The sequence below is a fragment of the Macrotis lagotis genome, chromosome X (assembly GCF_037893015.1).
Source record: "Macrotis lagotis isolate mMagLag1 chromosome X, bilby.v1.9.chrom.fasta, whole genome shotgun sequence".
Classification (NCBI taxonomy): Eukaryota; Metazoa; Chordata; class Mammalia; order Peramelemorphia; family Peramelidae; genus Macrotis; species Macrotis lagotis.
The window spans coordinates 546,926,946-546,941,668 of NC_133666.1; the positions used below are offsets into that span (position 1 = coordinate 546,926,946).

A 14,723-nucleotide genomic window follows, 5' to 3' on the forward strand; every position below is an offset into this window, starting at 1 on the left:
CTCCTTTGTATGAAGCAAAATATATATTTTTTTGCTTATTAATTTTGTTTGGTGTTTTTTCCAAATTATTTTGAACAGTTGTAGAAGTTTTGAATGTTACATTGTTCTTATGCAAATGCTGAACAGTGTTCACAAATTGACCCAGTGCTAGAGGAAATGAAGTCCATCCAAACCGACATTGTTGCTCTTAGAGAATGAGAAGTTAAAGAAGTCTGAGTTCAGTCAAAGGATGGTGAGAAGGCTTTTGGAAAGGTGAAGAAAGAGAATGGCCTCACAGGGGTCATTGGTTCTGAAAAGTCAGTAGGAACTATGTTAGGGGATATTTGGACATCGTGTCTTAGAACATTGAAGTGAAGGTGAGCATAGCGCCATGATACAGCTTATGGACCAGCATTTTTTACTACATAGAGGATTTAATAAAGGACTTCACAATTCCCTCAAACCCTTTTTGTTCCATGCATCCCTCTGGAAGTCTGGTAGATCATTCTGTGCTCCCTTTCTTGGTGGGTTGGTTGGTTCTTGTCCTTTTTTCTTGAAGAAAATCAAAATGACATCACTAGGTTAGAGACAAATTACAGTGTGTTCAATTGACTGTTCAGCCTAATAGTGCTCAGAATACTCTACCCAGGGGGCCACTTGGGGTGGTTGCTCTAAACTTACACATCTCATGTTTTCTTTGAGTTGCTTCAATTCTGCCTTGCTCATAGAGTACAACACCTTCTCTCTTTTGATTTTTTGAAAGGTAATGGGGTTAAGTGACTTGCCCAAATTCACACAGCTAGGTGATTATAAAGTGTCACCACCTAGCTGCCCCTTTTTTTAGCACCTTCTTCCCCCCCCCTTTTTTTTTAGCACTTTTTCTCTTGAGCTGTTCTTGACTTTTCCTGTGTCTTTGTCTCCCATGTTCCCTTTCTTAAAATGTCTTTAAATGCATAAACTAAAAAAGAAACAAACAAACCTAGGATATTACAGGAAACATTATGTTGATACAGTTAGTGGAATATATACATTTATATTTATATGTGTGTGTGTGTGTGTGTGTGTGTGTGTATTGGTTTTTGCCAAGGTCACACAGCTAGGTAATATATATTTTTAGAATGTTCTCAGACCCCAGGTTAAGAACTAAGACAGTGTGTTTTTGGGATACTTGGTAATTTTAGTGTATTTGTAGATGCAGAAGGTGATGAAAACTACATAGGAAAATTTTGGTTTGAGATCAAGAACTAAACAAACTTAGAGATTTATGAAACCTGTCATCCTAAATTCTTTCTTCATTCAGAGAGACAGAATATTCTGTTAAGTAAATAAAAATAATTTTGCTTTTAATTTATTTCCTTGTTCATAATTTCCTTGTTTGTAATGTGTTGTAGTCTTCTTAGTTCCACTGTGAGTTTCTGCATTGCTTTTTGGATGGGATTTCATTCTATTTCTTTAGAGATTGATAGGTTCTGTGACTTACAGACATATAGTAACACTGGAAGAATATAAGTATTTAAAAACCACCAAAAAGGGACAAACATGGGATAATTCAAAGAATTTAGTAGTTTTCCAATGCCTATCCTGACCACTCCTCTGTTCAATTCTGGGTCCACTTCACTGACAATTTGTAGTATCTTTCTTAGATAATGTGCATGTGTGTCAGTAAATAGTCAATAAACATTTATTAAACTCCTGCTATATGTTAGATACTATGCTAAGCGCTGGGGATACAAAAAGAGGCAAAAGATAAAAGACAATCAAGAGGCTCACAATTACAAAGAAGATATAATAAACAATTATGTAAAAAACACATTTGGTACAGAATAAATAGGAAATGATTAAGAGAGGGAAGTGACTACAATTAAGAAAACTGGGAAAAATTTCCTGCAGAAGGTAGAATTTTAGTTGGGACTTGAAGCCAGGAGGAAGAACATTCTGGATCCAAGGGTCTCTCACAGGGAAACTGCCCAGAGCTGAGAGATGGAATGTCTTGTTTGAGGAACAGCAGGCAGACCAGTGTCATTGTATGAGAGTAAGTACATGGCAGGGAATAAGATAAAAAGTAAAAATCCGGTAATCCAGTAAAAAGTCTGGAAAGGTAGAAGAGTACTTGGTGATGAAGGACTTTGAATACTCAACAACATTTTATATTTTTCCTGGAGGCAATAGGGAGTCACTGAAGTTTATTGAGTAGGGGGCTGTTATGGTGGTGCCTATGCTCAGTCACTTTGATAGGTGAATGAAAAATGGATTAGCATGGAAGAGAGGATTGAGGCAGACTAAGCCACCAGCAGGCTGTTGCAGTAGTCCAGGGATGAGGTAGATTGGGCCTGCCCCAGAGTAGGGGCAGTGTCCAAGGAGAGAAGGGAGTGTATTGAGAGATGGTGCATAGGTGAACTTGCCAGGCCTTGGCAACAATCTGAGAAAGGGGTGAGGGTAGGCATGTGATAGTGACATATGGAGCAAGTCGGCAGCCTGATGGACTGAGAGGGTGGTGTTGCTCTACAGTTACAGGGAAGATATAGGGGATGGGGGAAGATTTAGGAGGAAAGATGAGTTTTGTTTTGAACATGTTGAGTTTAAGATGTTTAACTGGACATCCAGTCCCAGATGTCTGAAAGACAGAGATGCCAGATTGGAAGTCAGCAGAGAGATGGGTTCAGGAAAGGTAGATTTGAGAATCATCAGCTTAACACTGCTGATGGAGGTCCTCAAGGGAAGTCATCCAGAGACAAGAGTCTCAAGGAAGAAGGGATGAGCAACAGTGTCAAAGGCCACGGGGAGGTTGAGGAGAATGAGTATTGAGAAAAAGATTTAACAATTAAGAAATCTTTGGTAGTTTGGAGAGTTCAACTTCATTGGAAAGGTGAGGGTAGGAGTGTGAGGAGAGGAAATGGAGACAGGATGACTTTTTCAAGAAGATAAGTTCCAAAGGAATTAAGGAGATAGAGGACAATAGTTAGCAGGGATGGAAGGGGTCAAATGAGGGTTCTTTGAGAATGGGGAAGACGTCATATTTATAAGCTGTGGGAAATGAGTCAGGAGAGAGGAAAAGATTAAAAGATTAAAAGTAAGTGATAGAATGAAATCAATGTGTGTGTGTGTGTGTGTGTGTGTGTGTGTGTGTGTTTATGTGTGTATTAGATGAATGGATACTTTCATTTGTCCATCCAATTGCACATTATAGTCTGGATAATAGGTACTCTTCATCCACTTATTTTTTTCCTGTGTGGAAAGTTAGGACAAACTATTTTGAATGATCATAAATCTCATCCAGGTGTTTTTAAAGGGTTTAGGGGCTTGTTGCTATTAGGAGAATTAGCATGTTCTCAAAAACTGTTAACTTTCGTACAATTCAAGGAATTCTATATAATTTGGACGTTCTTTTTTTTAATTTAATATTTATTCTAATTTTGTACAAATAATGCTTTTTTATACATTAATAAAATATTCTTGTTTAAGAGTAAACAAAATACCCCTCCCCCCAAAATATAGACTCACCTGAGCAATAAAGTAAAGGGGAGAGGAAAAAAATTAAAATTAAAAAAAATAATAGTAATAATTGTAGGTATGGCCAGGTGGCATAATAGACAGAGCAGCAGCCCTGGAGCCATGAGCACCTGAGCCCATATCCAGCCCCATACACCCAACAGTCACCCAGCCGTTGGACATTCTTTATTGGAAAAGAGCCTTTATGGTAGTGCTTTGTTCTACTGGATCAAATTAGTCAATTCAAATCAATCATTTTTATAGTTAACAAGCAATTAACACCATGGAATCTTGTAGTCTCTGCATTTAAAAGTCTCTGCATTTAAAAATCAATTATGTAATAGTAAAAGAATCTGAATTCAAATTCCAGCTCTGATGCTTACTATCTTTGTTGCCTTAACCTACCTGGACTTCAATTTCATCATCTCCAGGAGTTGGACCAAATAACCACTGAGGCCCCTTTCAGCACAAAATCTGTAAACTGTGGACTTGCAAATGCCTATTTCCTTTTAATACCCTATCATGATAATGATGTTCATGTAAATTATTTTTATTAAAATTTTATATGGATAAAAAGCAGTTATATGAACTAATGTGATATTCTTTTTTGTGATAAAATCAGATTTTCCTCTAACTTTAGCATTTTTATGTCTTTTAGCTATCTTGAGACTCAATTCATAACACCCTCAAATTTTGTCACTTCTAGTATAAACCTCCCTCTGTGTCTGCTGGTTACTTCAAGGCTCACTGATTCTGCCATCTTTACCCTTTTTAGTTGTTTTGGACTCTTTGTTATGGTAATTGACTTACATTGGTTTATTTTCCTTATGAATTATTATAATTATTGTCATTATTCCTGTCTAAATAGATCAAGATGTAATTTTAAGTCACATATTTTTTCTTGTTTTAATCTTTCCTCTTATTCAGTTATTGCATTTGAGGTAGATCTATGAGCAAGATAATATTTATTAGTTGCGGTATTCTACCTGTCCATAAATGGGTCAGTGACTTGCCTCCATTAATGCCAAAGACCCTGAACAAAAGGACAATTCCCCTTTTATAGGTTTTGGGGATAAAGAACAAGTTCAAGATTAGTCCAAACTTCAGGAACGCAAACCAGACATCTTTGAAGGGTAGTTTGGTGGAGTAAAGATATCAGGCCTGCCCTTTCTGTTCATACACATTTCCCAAGTTTAGCAAAATTCCTTGACAAGAATAGTTTAGTGATTAGTATTGCATTTGTAGCTCGACCAAGTTCTTTGATACCTTCAGTTGTGAGGGCTTATAGAAAATTATGTCAAAATATGGTTGCTTGGATAAGTTCATCGGTATTAGATGTTAATATGATGCATCATGCTTGTTCTGAATAGTGGACAGTGCTCTCATGATTTTTCTGGTCCCCAGTGGAATGCAACAAGGAATGCAATATACATTTTAGTATGATGTTTTCAGCCATGTTATCAAATGCCTCCACTGATGATGAACATGACCTCAAGGTCAAACTACTGCACTGGTGGCAAATTCTTCAACTTGAAAAAGCTACAAGCCAAGACCAAAGTGGAGGGAGTGCTGGTGCGTGATCTTCTGTTTGCAGATGGTGGTGCACTCAGTGCAGCCTTTGAAGTTGAGATGCTTATGCTCAATTTGGTCTAACAGTTAACACCAAGAAATCATAGGTGCTGCATCAGCCAGCATCACACCATCCATATGTGGAACCATTGATTACAACAAATGGAGAAGTTTTGAGTCCTGTAGACAAGCTCATTTACCTTGGCAGTGTCCTTTCCAGGGAAGTACATATTGATAATGAGGTTGACACCTGCATTACCAGTATTTGGGAGGCTCTGAAAGAAAGTATGGGAGGGAAGAGGTATTAAACTGATGACCAAACTGAAGGTCTTCAGAGCCATTGTACTGACCTCATTGCTGTAGGTCTATGAAACCTGGGCAGTCTACCAACGCCATGTTAGGAAACAATCGCTTCCATTTAAACTGTCTTAGGAAGATTCTGTCTTAGGAAGATATCTGGCACAAGGATATACTAGACATTGAGGTCTTTTCTTAAGCAAAACTGTCCAGCATTCCAACATTACAACAGAAAGTACAATTATGATGGACTGGACACGTTGTTAGAATGCCAAACATATGCTTGCCAGAAAGATAATTTTATGGGGAACTCAATATAGGGCAAGTGCTCACACAGGGGTCAGAAGAAGTGACACCAGGACACACTGGAGGTCTCATTGAAGAATTTAGAAGAAATTAGAATTTACTGTGCAGCTTGGGAGACATTGGCACAGGACCACCCAGCATGGTGTGTCCTCAACAGAGAGGATGCTGCACTCTATGAGAAGGATAGGATTGAAGCAGCTTGAAGGACTCACATGGACTATTTGTGCCTGACCTGTGGTAGAACAATCTAAGCTCTTATTGGTTTGATCAGCCACAGTTGGACATGCTGTCTCAAACATAGTGATGTCATTTTGGTCTTCAGTAACAAAGGATAACATCCATGGGGGGGGGGCGGGGCTAGACCCGTAATTTCTTTGGTATAGGGAAGACTCAGTGCAGAATTCAGATGGACACCTTCTGTGCAATATAAATTCTTAAAGAGGTGTCTACAGCAGGGGCATCAAACACAGGCCCTGGGTTAGAACTCGATTAAAATGTAATTTGAAAATAGTTAACAAAAATTTAAAAAATACAGTCAACCATAAATAATGTTTAAATATGACTTTCTCTGACAGTATGTGGCCTGACACCACAGACTTCTAGGTCTAGATAATCTCCCCCTGAAGCCTTGACAGCCTTGTCTTAACTTTAGCATGTGCCAGTGACAGAACTAGCCTCCAAGCCCTCCATGTTGTACTATGCTTGGGAAGCCTTCTAGCTGAACCCCTTCATTTTACAGGGAGGAAACTGAGGCAAGGGAAAGTGACTCACCCAAGACAAGATAATCTTAGAACATACAGGCTCCCTGACTCTACATTCAGGCCTATTTTCATCATACCTGTGATACTACTTAGTGCTGTGATTGGTGTGTAGTAGTCATGTCATAAATGCTTGTCCCCTCGCCTCCCCCCACCCTCCCCTCCCCTCCTCTCCAAACAATGGAAAGAGGCATCATAGGGGTGGCTTCTCTAGGGATGTTGTGGAGTCATTCTGGAGTGAGGCCAGCATCTCCTTAGCTGGGAGACCAGTGAGCATGCACTTAGTTCATCATTAGACTATAAAACTAAAGTATCATCTTTGTTCTTTTTTCCTATTGTTTTTGAACAACAAAGACAGCAACTCTGCCAAGTGGTTCCTGACTCGCCGCCTGTTCTTGGTGGATACCTTAAGTGGACGAGAGGGTGACTTAGGGAATCAGCCAAGAGTAATTCGAATTGCCACCAAATTAACAATGAGGTGAATACATGTCTAATACTGTAGTTGGTCTTAGTTGTGTGAATGTAGCACAGGAAGCAGTGCTCAGCGATTTTGGGGGAAAATCATTGAAAATGATGTTAAGGTTTATGCCTCAGTTATGCATCTAGCTCAGTACAGAGCAAGAGTAATACAAGTAGTTTTGATGATCTACTACTAGGTACCAGTCAGACTTGGTAGAATGGGATTAATTATAGGGACAAGACCATGAACAGAATAATTTATTCAAAAGAAATAGGTCTGGTAGAATGAGGGAAGCATTATACATAAGGAATGAATAAATGTAGGGTCCACAGACCTCAACTGTTGATCTAACAGTGCTAAAACTATGGCTTATTTGTAATTCCTATGGAAGGGAGACATAAAGAGTAGTTATCAGAGCCAGTTAGTCTTATCTCTGACACATTTTGACAAGTCACTTAACCTCTCTCACTGCTCTATGCAGATTATCTGTTTCAGAGAAGGTACTACCTGTATTGGTAGGGGAGGGTTCTTTACCTGAGAAATCACAATTCAAGTCCTTAACCCTGTATCCATAGCACCTTTTGGAGTACACTGAATGTAAGAAGTGCCCAAGAAGTGTTAATTATATAACTTAATGAACTATATTATTGTAGGAATATACTGATTGCCCCCAAAAGAGGGAGACTATGAACAGTGCTTTGCAAAGACATATAATTAAACTGGAAAGACTAATTGCTAAAAATCCAATTCTTTAAAAATTGATTATGACAAACGATAAAAGCCAATAAATAAAGGCTTTCTTTACTGCCTGTTTTGTCCTTCATCGGGTAATATTAAAGAATAAAGGGGGGGGGGTGGCTAGATGGCGCAGTGGATAGAGCACCGGCCCTGGAGTCAGGAGTACCCGGGTTCAAATCCGGTCTCAGACACTTAATAATTACCTAGCTGTGTGACCTTGGGCAAGCCACTTAACCCCATTTGCCTTGCAAATACCTTAAAAAAAAGAAATTGTTATTTTTCATTTACTATGAACAACAAAAAAATAATATGAAAGTGATAGGAACTTTTGGAAAAAGTGACTGTCATCTTGAGGTTTTATGCTAGTGAAAAGGGAATATTGGGGATAATTAGCTCCCATCCTACACTTTTTTTTTAAGGTTTTTGGCAAGGCAATGGGGTTAAGTGGCTTGCCCAAGGCCACACAGCTAGGTAATTATTAAGTATCTGAGACCGGATTTGAACCCGGGGACTCCTGACTCCAGGGCCGGTGCTCTATCCACTGCACCACCTAGCCACCCCCCTATCTAGACTCTTGAACAGCTGGTTGGTAAATAATTAAGAGAAAGAATAGTAATAATCCTGGAAAAACTCTTAAAAATTATGAGTATCAAGGATGTGAGATGTAATTCCAACTATACAATCACAAATAATTCTTAAAAAGGAAAAAAAAGGGAGAGATCTGCAAAAAAAGAGTGACTGTATGATGAACTCATTTTAAAATGACATAAAAAAGATGGAAGGAGGGACCCTTGAATAATTATAGAACAACTCAACCCTATCAAGAAGGTAAAAGTCCAGAATGAGAAGTTTGCAAACAATAATAACAAAACACCTCCCCCCCAAACTAAAAGTAATAAAAAGGCCTTTTCAAAAAAATCTATGGAACAAATAGAACAACTCTTCCCTCAGCTGTTTGGGGATGCTAGCATAATGTCAACTAATGACAAAGAAAGTAGAACTACTTAACATTAAATTCCATCTTCTCTAGTGAGAAAAGTAGTCTTCAGACTAAAAAATGTAGATAGATAGAAAAGGAAAAATGAAGTCTAGGCTAGGGAAGGAGGTAAGAAGGAAACTCCTTACTACAAAAGAGTCTCTAGGATCAAATAAAAGTCCTTCATATCTAGCCTCATATCCTATTTTTGACCAAATTGTTAAATTGGCACATCAAGGGAAAGTCAACTTGTGTCTCTTGGTTTAGCTTTAGTTTTGACATAGTGCTCCACTATAATGAAATATAGGCCAGATGATAATAGATTGTTTTAGATAGTTAGAAAAACTATACCTAAAGTATGTTGTTTAATTGATCAGTGGAAACAAAGATTTCTAGTGAAAAAGTAATTATTTATCAGGGACTTGGGTAAAGACATAGGAATTACGAATTTGAAATTTAGGAGGGAGGAACAAAATAGATCAAATTAAAGGATCACAATTAAAAGCCATCATGCTAAACTATAATATTAAATTGAAGCTAGCAAAATGAAATTTAATTGGAATAAAGATAAGATCAAGATTTAGGTTCAGAAAATAAGTTTTATAGGTATGGGATGGAGAATATTACTTATATAAAAAGAATTCAAAGTCTTAGTTGATTACATGCTTAAAATAAAGCAAAAGACTGAAACTTAATTCAAAAAAAACCAATGCATTGGGAAAGTGCATCAAATGAGATAGGCATATGAGAGCACTTTGTAAATGTGAGAGCATTATATAAATTAAGCTATTGTTGTTATTTTATTAAATTAATAAAAGCAGTATCTAGTTTGGGAGAAGTCATAGTACCAGTGTACACTCCCATAATTAAACTGATCCAGAGTAGTATGTTAAATTCTGGGTAACACATTTTAGGAGGGTCCTGACCACAGGGCCACACACGCGCGCACACACACACACACACACACACACACACACACACACACACACAATACTAATCATATGGTTTAACCAATGTGAAAGTAGGTTGAAGAAATAAAAGATGTTTAGCCCTTGTAGGAAACACAAAATAGATGTCTTCAAATATTCAAAGGATTGTCACTTAAAAGATAAAGTGGACTTGTTCTTTGTTTCTCTGGATTGCAGATCAGATCAGCTGGTTAGAAGTCCCAGGGAGGTAGATTTTAATGTAGCAAAAGAAAGTGCTGTACTTTCTAGATAGAGCAGTCTGTCAATTGATCAAGATGTCTCTTGTAGTGAATTCCCTGTCAGTTAAGAATAATATTGAAGAGATTTCTGCATTGGATGCGTCATTGCTTTATATCCCTTCTAACTCTAAAAATTCTTTAAAAATAGTCTTAGTAAGATATTTATCTGGCAGCTAGGTGGTGCAATGGAGAAAGTACTGGATCTAGAGTTGGGAAGATTTGTGTGTTTTGTTCCCCTGTATATTTACTAATTTGAATTACACCCCCCCCACTTTTAAACAGTATTTGCCTTGTACCCAACACCAGAAGTGGAAACATTTATCCCCCTCTGATTACTATTGCCTACCAAGACATTGAGATCCAGAATCCGGAAAACCAGTTTGTGATGGTGAGTTTTTAACTTCAGCTCATCTATGGAATGTGATTTGAGATGAATCAGGAAGACCTGAGTTCAGATCCAGCATCAAAAACTATCTGTGTGATGCTGAGCCAAGACACTTTTTTTAAAAAAATTATTTTTTAAAATATCTTTAAGGCAGTGGATTTAGGTGACTTGCCCAAGGTCACACAGCTAGGCAATTATTAAATGTCAGAGTCTGGATTTGAACTCAGGTCCTGTCTCCAGGACCAGTGTTCTATTCACTGAGCAAGACACTTAACCTTTCCACCTAATTCTTTCATTGGTAGTATGGGAGTAACAATAGTAGTACCTACCTCCCAGAGTTTTTGTGAGAAGACATGGTAAAATTTATAAAGTGTTTGCGCCTTTAAAGTGCTATATAAATGCTGACTATCAGTACTGTGGCAGAAAACTCATCAAGTCTTTTTCAAGCTTCAAGTTGGTACAAATATAAGTAACTTATATTATCTTTGCTACTTATGGGGAGTAGAACTGTTGCCTGCCTTGGCCCTCTGCTTAGTTCTTTATATCATCTTTATGTTAGTACACTGCTCCTCCAGTTCTAGGCTAGAAATAGACTAATCATTCAGGCTAATGCAGGTAATCTGAGGTATGGGGTACTTCTTTCTTCCATTCTCCTTTCCTTATCCTTTTTTCCCCTCATCACTTACTGATTTTCTTTCCTTTCTCATTTAAATTCACATTCTCATTGGGGAAGTTGGGCACAGAAAAAATTAGTGTTTTTGGCTTAAAAACCTTTTTCTAGTGACTTGAGGTATAGGAAGGGGATGTGGTGGATCTCCGCATCTCTGCTTCTTCATCTCCAAAATAAACCAATTGAACTAGAAATTAGAGGCATCTGAGAATGCCTCAGACAGTAACCAGTCCCCTGTGACTAGATATGTTAAAGCAGAGCCTGGGTGGTCCATCCAGAAGACTGGAATAGAAGAGTCAGAGTCAGAAGGAGCCAGAAGTGCCCCCTGTAGATGGTGCTAGCTGTTAGGGAATCTTTCCTTTGGATCCCTATCTGCACCTCAACTTCAGAGAATGAGCACCCAGAGTTGGCTGGGGGTGTCATGGTCAGATCCGTGTTTGAGGAAAATCTTAGCTTCAGTTTCCTCCTAAGTAAAATGAATGATCTTTTGTGGGCCTTCCAGGCTTAGAAGCAAAAATCCTGCAAGAAGATGGTGCTCATGGTGGGTCTCCAAGAATTGCTAGGATTTCAACAAATGGAAATGTGGGAAGACTATGACATTCTGAGTGAATAGTATAATCACTTTCTTTTCTAAATGTTCAAAGGAGTTTTTAAGATTTAGTATGAACACTATACTTAGGGAACAATCTATTCATGGGTAATATAATTATCTTAACACCACCTAGTATTTATTTAGCTTCTATGATGTGCCAGACACTATATCAAACTCAATATCCATGGGAAGAAAGGACTGGAGAAACTGAAGCAAACAGGTTACGTGACTAGTCCAAGGTCACTAGCTAGTACATGATTGAATTCAGATCCAGGCCCAGAGCTTAATATGCTGCACTGCTAGCTGCTTATACCAGCATATCAAGTCCGTTAGCATTTTGGTGGTAAATGTGTTGATATTCATTTTACTTATATTTATCAATATATATTCATATCTAATGTATTTTTCTAATGTAGGATTTTATAAGAAAAAATTGACATGTTTTATATATCAGTTTAATTTTATTTTTTTAAATATTAGGTTTCTTTCTCAGTCAAATATGAAATGAACCAAGATGAAGCACATACCCAAACTAATGTGAGTTAATATTATTTTGTCATAATTCTTGGGAGTTTTTGGAGGGTATTATAAAAGAGATTATCTAAATTCTAAAATATCATAACTTTTTTTTTAGATTGCATTGGGTGTTTTGGGGGGACTGGCAGTTTTATGTTCTCTTTTAAAGACTGCAGGATGGAAGAGACGCATAGGAAGTCCTATTATTGACTTGCAGGTATGAAACTTTGCATTAAGAAATGTTATATTCTTTTAAATATAAACCATTTTTATAATTATTTTCCAGACAACTGGAAGAAGGTAAAGATAGGATTTCATGGATTCCAAATTCTTTGCAGTCAGGGACTTGGTCAGTTTATTTTTGTGTCTCTCCTAGGTCAAAATACAGTATAGCGCATATAATTTGCATTAGATTTAAAAAAATAGATATCCAAATGAGAGAATGACTAACTTGAGCCTTGACATACTTGGAAAATGAAAAACAATTTTTTCATAGAAATTTGGATTCTATTATATTTGAATTGAAGTTGGTGCTCTTCCTCATCTCACATCACTTAGTTTGCACCTTAAGTATTTTATAAAATATTATAAATACTATATAAATATAAATATTATATTATATATATACATTATATTATATTATATATTATATAAATATATAAATATAAATACTATAAATAAATATTATAAAATATTATAAATATTATAAAATATAAATATTTTGTTCTTTTATTTATAAGCATTATCCTGGTCTGGATTTTGATAGGACCTTAACTAGTTTCCATTGTGGTGAAAGTATAGAATAAAAATGAAATTAGGTATTTTATTTTATGTTGAATTAGCCTATATTAGCAATGGTGGGTGTAGGATAGAAAAAAGGATAAAATAAATAAACTTCAGCTAAGGAATATTAACAAATTTTTTTTTTTGAATTGGTTATTTTGAACATGGAATCCATCTTTGTAAAGGGTGATTTGATTTTTAGAACCAACTCTCTCATCCTCTGAAAGCTCATTTAAACTAAAATATAATCTACTAATTCTTCTTTGAGGTTTCAGTAAAGTGTGGAGGGTTAGCATTTTAATTTTCTAAAAGTTTTGAAAGGCTTTGAGTATGAGCCCAAAGTTAAACTATGTGATTGCCTTCAGAGAACCAGCCTTTTAAGAAAGATGGGAGAAGCTTGGCGTGACTAGGCTCACTGCAGAGGGATGAATGTTCTGCCCCTCTATCTGTATTGAAGACCATCTGTCCAGTTGGAGGAGTGCAGCATTCTGTGTCTACAGGGGGAATACCCATGCTAGTAAATGCAGCACAAACAAATATAGTTCTAGTGCTCAGTGTCAACTTGGGGTATGAGAAACATATCTGCAGCTGCAGACCCAGCAGCTTCCCCCATCCATACCACACTGGCTCCAGTGGTGGTTCCTGTGGTCTAGAGCAGGGACTCTCAGAGTTGGGGGAGAACAATGGAGCCTAAGTGGAAACAGGAAGGAAAAAGAGTGAAATGGAGAAATGTTTTGCTTCTGCTAGGAGTGAAGAGTAATATAACCAGAAAAAACACTTCTACTTAAGGATTATAAAGTCTCTTCTTTTTCTCCCTCTCTGTTTTCCATTTCTCCTCTCTGCTCTGCTCTCTGGCCCCTGTCCTCTCTCCTCTTCTTTCCTCTAGCTGCTGCAGGCAGGTAGGTGGTTCAGATGATGGTGCTCTCTTCTGGGGCAAGAAGGTGGAGTTCAGTTCTAGACAAGTATTTGTAGAGCACTTAGGACAGGATTTGACACATAATAGGCACTTCATGTTTATATCCTTACTTCCTTCTTCTCTCTCTCTCTCTCTCTCTCTCTCTCTCTCTCTCTCTCTCTCTCTACTGTTTTTCTTTCCTCTCCTCTCCCATCTTTCTTCTCATCTTCTCTTTCCTTCTACAATCTGACTCATCTCTACATTTCCAGATTTATTTTCAGCTACCTTTCATGTTCTTTGTGTTCCAGCCAAATTGGGCATATCAGATACCCAGACATAATATTCTGCCTCTTGCTTCTAATGAGTTTTTGTACAGATCACTGTACCAGGTGTGCCTCTTACAAGGCCTTCCCTACTTCCCTGTTGTCATGGCTCCCCTTGACAAAACTACTTAGAATTTATCTTGTTTTAACTGGCTATTGAGTTAACCATATCCAATCTTCTGTCCAACTCCCAAGTTGGAATATAAGCTCCTTGAGGGCAGAAACTTTTGTTTTTGTCTTTATTATCTTTGGTCCTATGCATATAGGAAGTATTTAATAAATTGTGGAATTGAATTAAGGAATGTACGTAAGACAAATGAATATAAAGGTCAACATATTGTAAAGATACATAATATTTATCAAAATTATATGATTAGATTAAAGCCTATTAGTATGTGTTTTTTTAAATAAAATTTAATATTCTTAATAGTTTTTTTTTTATAAATTACAGACAGTTATGAAGTTCTTGGTATACTATGCTGGAGATCTAGCTAATGTTTTCTTTATGATCACCCTGGGAACAGGTCTTTACTGGCTGATATTTTTCAAAGTAAGTAAGATTTTTATATTATACTTAACTTAAATGCTTTCAGAGTAACTTTACTCAGCTGTATTTATGAATAGTTCTTTTTCTTCCTTTAGTCCATGTCTGCCCAGAGTAATGATTGCTGTGTATAGTGAATGTATCATTTTTTTCCCTTCCTTTTTACTTGGACTGAACATGTATTCTACTTAGTGTCAAAGAGGGTAACAATATGCTGTTTATAACCTTATAATTTT

At 37.1% G+C, this 14,723-nt stretch overlaps 1 protein-coding gene and 1 long non-coding RNA gene across 2 annotated transcripts in view; one reads left to right on the plus strand and one right to left on the minus strand.

Annotated features, from left to right (window-relative positions):
• Positions 1-14,723, plus strand: part of TMEM67 (transmembrane protein 67) — a 90,688-nt gene that overhangs the window by 42,066 nt on the left and 33,899 nt on the right. The window contains exons 13-17 of the mRNA XM_074200170.1: positions 6,753-6,876; positions 10,062-10,167; positions 11,907-11,963; positions 12,061-12,159; positions 14,395-14,493. Of these exons, the coding sequence (XP_074056271.1) occupies positions 6,753-6,876; positions 10,062-10,167; positions 11,907-11,963; positions 12,061-12,159; positions 14,395-14,493 (485 nt within the window). The remainder of the gene's footprint in view (positions 1-6,752; positions 6,877-10,061; positions 10,168-11,906; positions 11,964-12,060; positions 12,160-14,394; positions 14,494-14,723) is intronic.
• LOC141497517 (uncharacterized) lies at positions 445-6,450 on the minus strand. Its single transcript, XR_012471343.1, has 3 exons — positions 6,412-6,450; positions 5,238-5,312; positions 445-531 (listed from the first exon to the last, which is right to left on the minus strand). It is a non-coding gene; the product is annotated as an uncharacterized LOC141497517 (long non-coding RNA).